The sequence below is a fragment of the Ovis aries genome, chromosome 5 (assembly GCF_016772045.2).
Source record: "Ovis aries strain OAR_USU_Benz2616 breed Rambouillet chromosome 5, ARS-UI_Ramb_v3.0, whole genome shotgun sequence".
NCBI classification, from domain to species: Eukaryota; Metazoa; Chordata; class Mammalia; order Artiodactyla; family Bovidae; genus Ovis; species Ovis aries.
In genome coordinates this window covers 11,931,612-11,946,563 of record NC_056058.1, presented here as the reverse complement: position 1 = coordinate 11,946,563, position 14,952 = coordinate 11,931,612, and the positions used below count along the sequence as shown (strand labels likewise).

The window sequence follows — 14,952 nt, the reverse complement described above, 5'->3', positions numbered from 1 at the left end:
TGGGCCAAAGAACTAAATAGACATTTCTCCAAAGAAGACATACGGATGGCTAACAAGCACATGAAAAGATGCTCAACATCACTCATTATTAGAGAAATGCAAATCAAAACCACAATGAGGTATCACCTCACACCAGTCAGAATGGCTGCGATCCAAAATCTGCAAGCAATAAATGCTGGAGAGGGTGTGGAGAAAGGGAACCCTCCTACACTGTTGGTGGGAATGCAAACTAGTACAGCCACTATGGAAAACAGTGTGGAGATTCCTTAAAAAATTGCAAATAGAACTACCTTATGACCCAGCAATCCCACTTCTGGGCATACACACCGAGGAAACCAGAATTGAAAGAGACACATGTACCCCAATGTTCATCGCAGCACTGTTTATAATAGCCAGGACATGGAAACAACCTAGATGTCCATCAGCAGATGAATGGATAAGAAAGCTGTGGTACATATACACAATGGAGTATTACTCAGCCGTTAAAAGAATTCATTTGAATCAGTTCTGATGAGATGGATGAAACTGGAGCCGATTATACAGAGTGAAGTAAGCCAGAAAGAAAAACACCAATACAGTATACTAACACATATATATGGAATTTAGGAAGATGGCAATGACGACCCTGTATGCAAGACAGGGAAAGAGACACAGATGTGTATAACGGACTTTTGGACTCAGAGGGAGAGGGAGAGGGTGGGATGATTTGGGAGAATGACATTCTAACATGTATACTATCATGTGAATTGAATCGCCAGTCTATGTCTGACGCAGGATGCAGCATGCTTGGGGCTGGTGCATGGGGATGACCCAGAAAGATGTTATGGGGAGGGGAGGTGGGAGGGGGGTTCATGTTGGGGAATACATGTAAGAATTAAAGATTTTAAAATTAAAAAAATAAAAAACTAAAAAAAAATAAAAAAAAAAAACTAAAAAAAAAAAAATACATAAAAAAAAAAAAAGAGGGCATGGCAATCCACTCCAGTATTCTGGCCTGGAGACTCTCCATGGACAGAGGAGCCTGGTGGGTTACAGTCCATAGTGTCATAAAGTGTTGGACATGACTGAGCAACTAAGCACATTGTGTTCTTTAATGAGATTAATGTTTTGTTTTTTTTAAGAGAATAATTTTTAGCCCATATTTTTCCTTAACAGGTAGGGAACAGATGTTTTACTATGTTCATGGATTTGTGATCTCAAAATGTCCTTACTTCTCTCATATTCTTTGGACCTAGGCCTCAAAAACAGATGTGTAAAGAAACAAGTGAATGCCCTGGGATCAATAAAAATGTGTTCAGACTCAGAAAATTGTGAAAGAAACTAGGGGGTCCCTGGGATCAATAAAAATGTGTTCAGACTCAGAAAATTGTGAAAGAAACTAGGGGGTATGGTCCTCAAGCATGAACACTCTATTTATGAATTGCTCAAATACAAAGTATGAACACTTATCTGAGTATCTGTACAATTGTTGTGTGTATTCAACACTCACTTCTTTTTCAAAAGGTGCCCCATCTACATGGAACCACAGAATCATACACGTGTCTCAGAATTCCTCCTCCTGGGCTTCTCAGATGATCCAGAACTACAATCTCTTCTCTTTGGGCTCTTCCTGTCTCTGTACCTGGTGACTGTGCTTGGGAACCTGCTCATCATCCTGGCTGTCAGCTCTGACCCCCACCTCCACAACCCCATGTACTTCTTCCTCTCCAATCTGTCCTTGGCTGACATCAGTATCATCAGCACCACCACCATCCCTAAGATGCTAGTGAATTTTCAAACGCATAGCAAATCCATCACCTATGCAGGGTGCATTGCTCAGGTGAACTTTTTGCTCTTTTTGCATGTTTGGAGAGTGTGCTTCTGACAGTGATGGCCTATGACTGGTTGGTGGCCATTTGTCACCCCCTATACTATCTGGTCATCATGAACCACCACCTCTGTGGTTTGTTGGTCCTGGCATCACTTTCCATTAGCTTTTTGAACTCCCTGCTGCACTACTTGATGATGGCACAGCTTACCTTCTGTGCAGGTGTGGGACTTCCTCATTATTTTTGTGGATTTTCTCAACTCTTCAACCTTTCCTGTTCTGACACCTCCATCAGTAGCATATTAATTTATTTCATTGGTACCATCTTTGATGGAGTTCCACCGTCAGGGGTCCTTTACTCTTATTCTTGAATTTCCTCCATCCTCAGACTCTCATCATTAGGTAGGAGGTATAAAGCGTTCTCCACCTGTGGTTCTCACTTGTCAGTTGTTTGCTTGTTTTATGGAACAGGCATTGGGGTATATATAAGTTCAGCTCTCTCATTTTCCCCTAGGAAGAGTGTGGTGGCCTCAGTGATGTACACCGTGGTCATCCCTATGCTGAACCCCTTCATTTACAGTCTAAGGAACAAGGACATCAAGAGTGCCTTGTGGAGGATTAGCCACAGAATCTCAAAGCCTAATTTCAAATCCTGTGCCATCTTGCTTTTTGATTCATAAGACATGAGTTTGAGCCAACTCCTGTGAAGGATAAGGAAGTCTGATGTGCTGCAGTCCATGGGATCATAAAGAATCAGACACAACTTAGTGACTGAACAATCACAAAAAAGATTTACAAAGGTAGTAAAATCAAATATGTGCAACAAGAAGTTCTGAATATGCAAACACATAGTGTATATATACTTATCTGGCTTCCTGCTTTCTGTTTATGCAGGTTTTCCTCTTAGAATAGCTTTAATCACTTGGGAGATTCTTTTTGAATTCTCCACACAAGTCATATTCCCACCAGGATTTTGCATAGTACACCATTATACCATTTTGTCTTTCCTTATACATGATCTAGGACCCTTGATCATGGGCAGTCTTGTTTCTATCACTACAAAATAATCATAGTTCTCTCTTTCTTAAATTTACTGTTTCTATATTTTCCTATGATTTTTTCCACTATTTGATAATGAGAATCCAAATCTTACCTGAAAGACCAAGATGTTTAGGATGTTTTTATCCCCTAATGATCTTGGCCAGGTTTTTGAACAAATAGAGTGACTAATTCCCCATTTTAAATCACATACTTCCACTAACTCCCTTTCTCCCTGGATCACTGGACCTTGTATAGCATGCTCTACAACTCCCGAAAGAAGCAGTGTTTGGCTTATTTCTATTAGTATGTATACTCAGGAGGATCTGTTTTTATCCAACTACTAATGTGCACAGGATTGTCACAAAATATAGGTGTGTTTATATGATTCACAAACAACAAAGTGATAAAAAGTGAGGATAGACATTTCTCAATTGGACGTCTAAAAAGACAATACAAAAAGGTGTTGATCTACCTGTTTCCTTGAAGAATAAGCATCATAGCAGGGAGGGAAGATTCAGAAAATCACAAATCTATGAAAAAAATCATTGGTTTTCAAATGCCATGTCTTCCAAACTCATTTCAGTAGTTTTTCTAGCAACCAAGCTCTACTTCCCACTATGAAATGATTTCACTTTCTTTTTACATTATTCTCATTGCTCAAGTATTCTATTAACAAAATTTATTGATACCCACTTGTTTCCCCCTAAATATTCTTTACACACCAGTTATTTGGTTGTCCCCAGCTTTTCTCTGACATGTTTGCACAAATATAATTAATATTTTTCTTCCATGTCCAATTTAATTGAGTATATATTCTACTTATCAACTAACAAATTAGTGAGGAATCAATCTCTTGAGTTTCTCATACATAGACTGTGAACCAGGAAGACAGAAACATAAGGTGTAGTAAGTTGCAACAGACCGTCATCTCGCATTAAGTGTGTGTGAAAGTGTTAGTCACTCAGTCATGTGTGATTATTTGCAATCCCATGGACTGTATTACACTGTGGCCCACCAGGCTCTTCTGTCCATGGAACGTAAGCCAAAAGCACATTAATGACATCCAGAATTCAAATACAAAAATTATTTTTAAAATACACATTTAGAGAGGGAGCTGTGTCCTCTCTAATTGAGCAGAAATCAAAGGTTTGTTGAACTCAGACACTGAATGCCTCTACATCAATGGAAGGACTCTAAGAATGTAAGAGAAACTAGAGGTATTTCTGACTCTATGACCGGAAACATCATGATGGGATCTGCAGAAATAGCCACAAAGGGCAAATTCTTCGTGTAGTAGGTCTTCTTCAGGGAAATTCTCTTGAAAAATAACTGACAAAGGGTTAATTTCCAAAATATACAAGCAGCTTGTAACAACTCAATGCAAGAAAAACAAACAACCCAATTAAAAGTGGGAAAATACTTAAACAGTCGTTTCTCTAAAGAAGACATACAGATGGCTAACAAACACATGAAAAGATGCTCAACAACACTCATTATTAGAGAAATGCAAATCAAAACTACAATGAGATATCACCTCACACCAGTCAGAATGGCCTGCATCAAAATTTACAAACAATAAATGCTGGAAAGGGTGTGGAGAAAAGGAAACACTCTTGCACTGTTGGTGAGAATGTAAATTGATACAGCCACTATGGAAGATGGTATGGAGATTCCTTATAAAACTAGGAATAAAACCACTATATGACCCAGCAATCCTACTCTTAGGCCTATACCCTGAGGAAACCAAAATTGAAAGAGACACATGTATCCCATTGTTCATTGCAGCACTATTTACAATAGTCAGAACTTGGAAACAACCTAGATGTCCATCGACAGATGAATGGATAAAGAAGTTGTGGTATATATACACAAGGGAATATTACTCAGCCATAAAAAGGGATGCATTTGAGTCAGTTCTAATGAGGTGGATGAACCTAGAACCTTTATACAGAATGAAGTGAGTCAGAAAGAGAAAGATAAATATCATATTCTAACACAAATATATGGAATCTAAGAGAAAAATGGTACTGAAGAATTTTCTTAGAGGGCAACAATGGAGAAACAGACATAGAGAATAGATTTATAGACATGTGGAGAGGAGAGGAGAGGAGAGGGTGGGATGTATGGAAAGAGTAACATGGAAACTTACATTACCATATGTAAAATAAATAGCCAACGGAAATTTCCTGTATGGCTCAGGAAGCTCAAACAGGGGCTCTGTATCAACCTAGAGGGGTGAGATGGGGAGGGAGATGGGAGGGAGTTTCAAAAGGGAGGGGAAATATGCATACCTATGGCTGATTCATTTTGAGGTTTGACAGAAAACAGCAAAATTCTGTAAAGAAATTATCCTTCAATAAAAAATAAATTAATTTATTAAAAAGAAGATGTGTTGTTATATAAATGGAATACTCCTCAGCTATGACCAACCTAGATAGCATATTAAAAAGCAGAGACATTACTTTGCCAACAAAGGTCCATCTAGTCAAGGCTATGGTTTTTCCTGTGGTCGTGTATGGATGTGAGAGTTGGACTGTGAAGAAGGCTGAGAGCCGAAGAATTGATGCTTTTGAACTGTGGTGTTGGAGAAGACTCTTGAGAGTCCCTTGAACTGCAAGGAAATTCTACCAGTCCATTCTAAAGGAGATCAGCCCTGGGTGTTCTTTGGAAAGATAGATGCTAAAGCTGAAACTCCAGTACTTTGGCCACCTCATGTGAAGAGTTGACTCATTGGAAAAGACTCTGATGCTGGGAGGCATTGGGGCCAGGAGGAAAAGGGGACGACAGAGGATGAGATGGCTGGATGGCATCATCGACTCGGAGATGGTGATGGACAGGGAGGCCTGGTGTGCTGCGATTCATGGGGTCGCAGAGAGTCAGACACAACTGAGCGACTGATTTGATCTGATCTGATCTGATGAAAAGAGTGAAATAATGCCATTTGGAGCTACAAGAATGGACCTAGAGAGCATAATAAGTGAAACAAGTCAGAAAGAGAAAGACAAATTATCATGTGATGTCTCTTATATACAGACACTAAAAGAATAACACAAATGAACTTTTAAAAAAACAGAAATAGAGTCACAGATATAAAAAACAAACTGATGGTTACTAAAAGAGAAGGCACAGGGAAGGATACATTGGAAGTTTGAGATTAACTTCCATATATACACTACTATATATAAAATAAAAATTTACTGTATAGCATAGGGAACTACATTCTATATATACAGACCTATAATAATCTATAATGGAAAATAATACAAAACAATAGATATATATTTGTGAAAGAAGTGCCTGAAGTTTTCAATAATGTAAGCAACTTGGACTTCAGTGGTGAAGAGTATAGGTCAGCCTCCTCTTGAGAAGAGGAAAGGTCTAGGTCCTTCCTAATACAATCACTTTTCTTCTTTTCCTCCTCCATGAAATTAGCAAATCCTCAGAGACTGAGGACCATGGACCAATTCATCTAATTATCTTTTAGGTGCATTGGGGTTTCAAGGCTGTATCATTGTAAATAATTAGCCTATGCTTCCCCACCCTTAAGTTAGTCAGCTCCAGTCCACTGGGTGTCATACCTGTGTCTTTCATCTCCCAGAGTTGTTGTCTGATCCTGGAAGCCATATTTGAGTCTGTTTTCTTATGAGTCCTGCGGACACAGCCTCAACCCTCATCCAACAGCGGGCATGGGAGGGGCAGGCAATCTGCATCCTTCAGTCCTGCTTCAGCGGAGACATAGCCCAACCCAGTGAGTGTCAAATGCAGAGGCACACACTGAAGGCAGGAAGGATGAGGAAGCCTTGTTTACTCACCATTAAGGCAGTGGGACAGTTGGGATAGCCAGTGGGAGGGCACCAAAATACACAGATTCAGCTAAGAGGCCTATGAAGTTTATATTGTTAGTGGTGGGGATCCAAGAACTCTTATTTAAATTTCTACTTTCCTCTAACATTGGTTCTGTCTTGGAGGGGGTACATTTTTTTCTACCTGAGCAAGAAAGAGTTCCCTCTAAATTGTCCCCCAAGTGCTCCAAAATATCATGAAGGTAAGGATGATGAACATGATGACAGTAACCACAGTGTCACAAAACTTTACCTAAGGATTCCAAGTCCAGGAGCTGAGCTAAGTTTTTTGTGTAATTGTTATTTTTATATGCTTTACTATCACCTCCAAAGACAGCAATACCATTGTTATTATTTTGTAGTTCTGGATAGGGACACAATACTTTAAGGTAATGTTTATAAACCCTGGAGAGATAGAGGGTAAAGTCAGATTTGAATGTAGACAGTGATATTCCATTCATAAGGCACCTAAACAATATTCTCTCCTGCTAACTCAGCCTGCATTCAGGGAAGTGAATTTAGGAGAAATGCAGACTCTGTATAAGGAAATAGTGACTTGAAAAACTCTCAGGCTGGTGTAAGAAGGCCAACTTAGGGTTTGAGATCTGGCTTTGGTCTGAAATTTCTCAATTGTTCATAAGAAAGGAGACCCTGAATGCAGGAAGGATTGGGGGAGATTTGTTTTCTCATCATCAAGGCAGTGAGACAGTTGGGATAGCCAGTGGAAGGGCACCAAAGGTGCATAGGTTTAAAGCAGAGACCTATGAGGTTCATGTTATTGTTAATGGTGGGGATTTGAGAACTCTTATTTCAATTTCAATTTTCCTTCCACACTGGTTCTATCTTCCTTGGGCATCTTTTCCAGCAGAGCAGAAAATAGGTCTCCCTAAACTGTCCCTTAAGTTCTCCAGATGGTCATGAAGGTGATGGTGATGAAAATGATGACAGTAAGCACAACATCACAAACTTTTACCTGGGATTCCATTTGCCAGGAGCTGAGCTAAGATTTTTCTGAAGCTTATTTTCTTTTATCTGCATTCCCACCCCCAGAACATGCATTATCATCTCTTACAGTTGAGGATAGGAACACAATATTTTTATGTAATTTTTATCAGGCCCTATGTGGAGTAGAAAAGGGGTAAAGTCAGAGTTGAATGCAGGTAGGGAAAATTCCTTCATAGGGTGCCTATACAGTATAGGTGGTGGTGGTGGTTTGGTTACTAAGTTGTGTCTGAATCTTGCAACCACATGGATTGTAGCCTTCAGGCTCCTCTGTCCATGGGGTTTCCTAGGCAAAAATATTGGAGTGGGTTGCCATATCCATTTCCAGGGGATCTTCCTGATCCAGGGGTTGAATTGCCATTTCCTGCACTGCAAGTGGATTGTTTACACTGAGCCACCAGGGCAGCCCCTCTAGACAGTATTCTATCCTGCTAACTCAGCCTGCATTCAGGGAACTGACCTTAGGAGAAATGCAAAGTCTGTGTAAGGAAATATGGACTTAAAAATCTTTTAAACTGGCATAAGAAGGCCGACTTAATGTTTGAGACCTGGCTTTGATGTTAAATTTCTCAAATATTCATAAAAAGGTTGGATTTGATGAGAAATCAACCCCTTGGAAATGTCTAGGCTTGGAGACATGTAAGAAGTATTACCTAGCAACTAAAATCAAAAACAGCAAAAACAAAACAAAACAAAACAAAACAAAACAGATATTTTATTGTGTTCCTGGATTTGTGATCTCAAAATGTCCTTCCTTCTCTAATATTCTTTAGTCCCATGTGTAAAATGTCATGGTCCGAGTGTAGGTTGAAAAAGAATTTCCAGACATGAGACAGAATGAGAGGGAAATAATGTTTATTAGAGTAGGAGATGCTGTTAAAACAGCAGGCCAGCTCAAGGGAGAACAGATGTTGAACAGGGGTCCTTAGTCCACTTTTATAACCAGGGTACAGGGAGTGGGATAGAGGTCTTTCAGGTCATTTGCTGATTGTATGAGGCATGTATACTGGGTAAGGGGAAGAGTAGGGCAAATACCTTCTCCCTGTGGGGTAGGATGGGAGACAGGTTATACTGTTCCATTAATAGTTACAGCATGGGGGAGGGAAGGATGATAAGGGTCTGGTTTTTCTGTTCCTGCATTCCAAGACTCTCCTCGGTTTTGTCTGCTCTTTCGTTCTTGGGTCACCACATAAATGGGTGCAAAGAAAGAGGTGACTATTTTGGTCATCAATAAAGACATGCTCACAACTGAGAACTTAGAAATATTGTAGAAGTACTGGGGTGTATATTCAATAAAGACTTTATTTACGGGTTGCTTAAATCCAATGTATGAACACTTATCTGGATGCCTCTACATTTGTTTTGCTTATTTAACACTCTTCTTTTTCAAAAGATACCCCATCAACATGGAACCACAGAATCTTACACGTGTCTCAGAATTCCTCCTGCTGGGACTCTCAGATGAACCAGAACTTCAGCCCCTCCTCTTTGGACTCTTCCTGTCCATGTGCCTGGTGACCATGCTTGGGAACCTGCTCATCATCCTGGCTTTTATCTCTGATTCCCACCTCCACACCCCCATGTACTTCTTTCTCTCCAATCTGTCATTGACTGACATCAGTATCAGTGCCACCACTGTCCCCAAGATGCTAGTGAACCTCCAGATGCACAGCAAATCCATCACCTATGTAGGATGCCTAGCTCAGGTGTCCTTCTTTTCTCTTTTTGCATGTTTGGAGAGTCTCCTTCTGACAGTGATGGCCTATGACCGGTTGGTGGCCATTTGTCACCCCCTATACTATCTGGTCATCATGAACCCCCGCACCTGTGGCTTATTGGTCCTGGCATCATTTTTCACCAGCTTTTTGACCTCCCAACTGCACTACTTGATGATGTCACAGCTTACCTTCTGTGCAGATATGGAAATCCCTCATTTCTTTTGTGACCTTTCTCAACTCCTCAAGCTTGCCTGTTCAGACACCTCCATCAATAACATATTAATCCTTTTTATTGGTACCATTTTTGGTGGAGTTCCACTCTCAGGAGTTCTTTACTCTTATTATCGAATTATTTCCTCCATTCTCAGAGTCTCATCATCAGGTGGGAATTACAAAGCCTTCTCCACCTGTGGCTCTCACCTGGCAATTGTTTGTTTGTTTTATGGAACAGGTCTTGGTGTATACCTCAGTTCAGCTGTTTCATCTTCCCCCAGGAAGGGCGCCGTGGCCTCAGTGATGTATGCTGTGGTCACCCCTATGCTGAACCCCATCATCTACAGTCTAAGGAACAAGGATATCAAGAGTGCCCTGTGGAGGATTACCCATAGGATTGCCTAATCTTAACACCTGTTCCATTCTTTTCTTTTGGTTCATAAGATTGGATAAGGTGGTAAAATCAAATATGTGCAACGAGAATTTCTGAATCTCCAGTCACATGGTGTATATGCATCTCTGCTTTCTGTTTGTTACCAGCTCACTGCATTGCAAGCTAATAAATCAGGAGACAAGGTTTTGAGGCAAGAAATAATAATTTATGTAGAAAACCAGCAGATGGAAAAGATGGGAAGCTAGTGTCTCAAAATAGCCATCTTATCAGGGCCTGGCTGCCAGATTCTTTTATAGAAAAGGGAAAGGGAGGTGAGGAAGTAAAGTCAAATATCTCCTGAAATGACCAACCTCAGGGGAAGGGAGATGTTAATTTCATTTTCCTTGTAGCCATTCACAGATGGACAGGATTAGGGTGCTTCCCTGAACAAAGGCACTTTGGTGCCTTTGACAGAGGATCAGGGTCCCCAGGCAGGCCATTATGTAGAGATAGTATCCTTTTCATGAACAAAAGCAACAGGAAGCAAGGTTAAAGTAAAAGAAACAGATCCAAGGTGTAGTCAGATTTTTTTCCCTTTCTTATGTTTCTCCTCTTAGAATAACTCTAATGGTTTGGGAAATTATTTTAGACTCCCCCTCTTAAATTATATTCCCACCTGGATTTTGCACAGCACATCAATATACCATTTACACTTTTCAATGCATGATCCAGGACTCCTGGCTGTGGGCAGTCTTGTTTCTATCATTGCAAATTAATCATAGCCCTCTCATTTTTGTTATTTATTGTTTCTATACTGATGGCAGAAAGTGAAGAGGAACTAAAAAGTCTCTGGATGAAAGTGAAAGAGGAGAGTGAAAAAGTTGGCTTAAAGCTCAACATTCAGAAAATGAAGATCATGGCATCTGGTCCCATCACTTCATGGCAAATAGATGGGGAAACAGTGGAAACGGTGTCAGACTTTATTTTTCTGGACTCCAAAATCACTGCAGATGGTGATTGAAGCCATGAAATTAAAAGATGCTTACTCCTTGGAAGGAAAGTTATGATCAACCTAGATAGCATATTCAAAAGCAGAGACATTATTTTGCTGACTAAGGTCCATCTAGTCAAGGCTATGGTTTTTCCAGTAGGCATGTATGGATGTGAGAGTTGGACTGTGAAGAAAGCTGAGCACTGAAGAACTGATGCTTTTGAACTGTGGTGTTGGAGAAGACTCGAGAGTCCCTTGAACTGCAAGGAGATCCAACCAGTCCATTCTGAAGGAGATCAGTCCTGAGCGTTCTTTGGAAGGAATGATGCTAAAGCTGAAACTCCAGTATTTTGGCCACCTCATGCGAAGAGTTGACTCATTGGAAAAGACCCTGATGCTAGGAGGGATTGGGGGGCAGGAGAAGGGGACGGCAGAGGATGAGATGGCTGGATGGCATCACTGACACGTTGGACGTGAGTTTGAGTGAACTCCGGGAGTTGGTGATGGACAGGGAGGCCTGATGTGCTGCAATTTGTGGGGTCGCAAAGAGTCGGACACGACTGAGCGACTGAACTGAACTGAACTGACTGATACTGTTTTCAATGGCTTTTTCCCCACACTTTGATATGAGGATCAAGACATTTAGTATATTTTTTGTTCCTAATGATCTTTGTCTAATTTTTGAGAAAGTCACAAACTCAATGGACATGAGTTTGAATAAACTCTGAGAGTTGGTGAGGGACAGGGAGGCCTGGCATCCTGCAGCCCATGGTGCCGCAAAGAGTTGGACATGACTGAGTGACCGAACTGAACGGGGGATGATGAATTTCCTATCTTAATCGAGGTGTTTTGAAGTTGAAGTGAGAAACTATTAACTGGGTTTTCAAGTGGAACTTTCCTTTGAAAACTGAGTGTATGCTTCCCAAAGAGTAGGTAAGAGAGTACCTACCAGAGCAAAGTCAATTCCCAATTTTTCTGATAATTCTCTTTCCCATTCCATTTAACTTCTCCCCAATAATATTATATAGCCAGATGGAAAGGGGTAAAAATTGAATGATTCCACTGAAATGAGGACCTAAAGTAGTTGAACTGCCCCTGAGCAAGTGTAGAATGGCAGCTGCCAGAGGCTTTGGGAGGAAGAAAGGGGAATAAGTGTTTAATGGGGACAGATTTTCACTTGGGAAAGATGAAATGGTCCTGAAGGTGAATGGTGGTGATGGTTGGAAAACAATGTGAAGGTACTTATGGCAACTGAACTGTACAGTTAAAAACACTTTAGATGGTAGGTTTTATGTTATCTTGTGAGACATGGAGTATTTCCTGCCATATCAGAAAACAGGGATGTCACAATCACTAGAGATTCTAGCCCCCCAGTGTGAGATGGTGAGCCCTAAGGGCACTCAGGAAGGAGAAGAATACTTGTGATCTAACAGCCATCAGACTGCAGCTACTCTCTATGGTGAGCCATAGGGAGCTCAGGATGTGAAAAACACAGGATACTGGCCTCAGATAGCTGAGATGCATATGAAAGGAATGGTTTCAGTAGTAAGCCCAGACTCTTGAATCTTCCCATACACAGAAAAGCACTAAATTCCCTAACTTGGGATATCTGGTTTCCTTTAATTCACAAAAATATTTTCAACATTCAGACTACTTGCCTTTGTGTAGAGAAACTTCTATATAACCCACCTCCTCCCTCAGCCTCCTCAAACCATTTCTTTCCGGGTTACTTGAGATGTTGTCTCCCTGCTTAAGTCCTAAAAGTTCCTGCTGAATAAAGCATAACTCTCAACTCTTAGGTCATGAATATATTTTTAAAATTTAATTTCTATTGAAGGATAATTGCTTAACAATATTGTATTGTTTTCTGCCATACATCAACATGAATCAGCCAGAGGTACACATATGTAAATATATGTCCCCTCCCTCTTGAACCTCCATCTCACCCCACCCTACCCCTCTAGGTTGTCACAGAGCACCTATCTGAGCTCCCTGAATCATACAGAAAATTCCCACTGGCTATCTATTTTACATATGATAGTGCATATGTTTCCCTGATACTCTATTTGTTCCACCTTCTCCTTCCCCTGCCTTGTCCACAAGTTTTTTCTCTATGTCTGCATCTTTATTGCTGCCCTGCAGATAGGTTCATCATCACCATCTCTCTAGATTCCACAAATATGCATTAAGATATGATATTTGTTTCTGATTTACTTCATCTGTATAATAGACTCTAGGTTTATCCACCTCATTAGCAATTGACTCAAATTGATATAAAAAGTAATATCTCACTGTAGTTTTTATTTGCATTTATCTTATAATGAGTGATGTTGAGCATCTTTTCAAGTGTTTATTAGCCATCTGTATGTCTTCTTTGGAGAAATATCTGTTTAGATGTTTTGCCAACTCTTTGATTGGGTTGTTTGTTTTTCTGGTGTTGAGTTGCAAGAACTGCTTGTGTATTTTGGAAATTAACCCTTTGTCGGTTGTTTCATTTGGTATAATTTTCTCCCATTCTGAGGGTTGTCTTTTGACCTTGTTTATAGTTTCCTTTGCTTTGCAAAAGATTTTAAGTTTAATTAGGCTCCATTTGTTTCTTTTTGTTTTTATTTCCATTACTCTAGGAGATGGGTCAGAGAAGATCTTGTGGTGATTTATGTCATAGAGTGTTCTATGTTTTCTGAGGTATGAATATTTTTTAAGTCGACAGTTGTTTTACCACAATAAAAAGAATCTCCTGCAGGAATGAGAGATATAGTGCTTCAATGTTGGATGTTACTCAGCCATCAGCAATCAACTCCTAGAGGGATCTGCCTCAGCTAGAGAAGCCCCCCAGGCAGCCCACTTTTGATGACTGTGTGATGTGGGGGTGTAAGCATTTGGCTCCTTTGCCCCAACTCCAACCAACTCTAAGGATCACTGTAGCTCCAGAGCTTCCTTGTGGTTTTCAGAGACCTTTGATGGGCTTCAACTTGGCTTGATGTTTTCTACTCCCTTCCTTACCACAAAGAGTTTGTGAATTAGCAGAGTCTAAGGGAACACTCACAAGACTGCCCTCTATCAGACACCAGCACAAGTTCAAGCATCTCCAGGACCACCCTTGTTATAGGTCAATTTGCTACAAATTTGGGAACTTCCTCACATTCAATAATTCTCAAACATGATTCAAACTGAGAGGACTCCCTCAAGTTCTGTCATGCACTAGAATTACTCAGATCTCAGAGAAGCACTCTACTCATTGTAATAGTTTTATTATAGCAAAAGAATACAAATTAGAACCAGCTAAAGGGAGGTACACATAGAACATACCTCACCTGAAGAGAAAAAATTGAGCTAGAATGTTAAATTACTTAAAACTTAATATTCCAATAAAATTCAGAATTGGGGCTGCCATTCAAAATAGCAAGAAACATAAATCTCTAAGGCAGAAAATCCTAAACCCTAAACAAGGACTATAGATTTAAAAAAATAGGAAGTTCTCAGAGACATAAATCTAAACTGAGAAATTAGAAATACAATCAGAATCTTGGTATGGAAGACCTAAATCTCTCTAACTTATATGACCGATTCCATAGATTTGCAGATATAAAAGTCATATATTGTTTTCTCTAATTTAAAAAATGTGTTTGAACTTTATAAGGTAAAGAACTTGGAAATCAGAGGTGAAGCATAAAGGTCAGCCCCCTCCTGAGAAGAGGACAGGTTTATATCCTTCTTAACATATTCACTTCACTTCTTTTCCTCCACCATGAAATTAGCAAATCCTCAGAGATGGAGAGACCATGGACCAAGTTGGCTAATTATCTGCCATGTGCATGGAGGTCTCAAGGCTGTATCACTATAAATAATCAGCCTGTGCTTCCCAGTCCTTTATACAGCCAGCTCTAGCCAATGGGTTCCATATCTGTGTGTCTCATGCTCCTGAAGTTATTGTCTGTACCAGAAGGCACATTCATGAATCTGTC

The 14,952-nt window shown here is 40.2% G+C and overlaps 1 protein-coding gene and 1 pseudogene across 1 annotated transcript in view; both read left to right on the top strand.

The window, feature by feature from the left end:
* Positions 1 to 13,458, top strand: part of LOC101110589 (olfactory receptor 7E24-like) — a 38,108-nt gene extending 24,650 nt beyond the window's left edge. Inside the window, exon 2 of the mRNA XM_060415434.1 lies at positions 9,086 to 13,458. Coding sequence (XP_060271417.1) covers positions 9,086 to 10,028 — 943 coding nt within the window. The 3' untranslated portion in view covers positions 10,029 to 13,458. The remainder of the gene's footprint in view (positions 1 to 9,085) is intronic.
* Positions 1,517 to 2,487, top strand: LOC101110840 (olfactory receptor 7E178-like; annotated as a pseudogene).
* Positions 13,459 to 14,952: the final 1,494 nt, after the last annotated feature.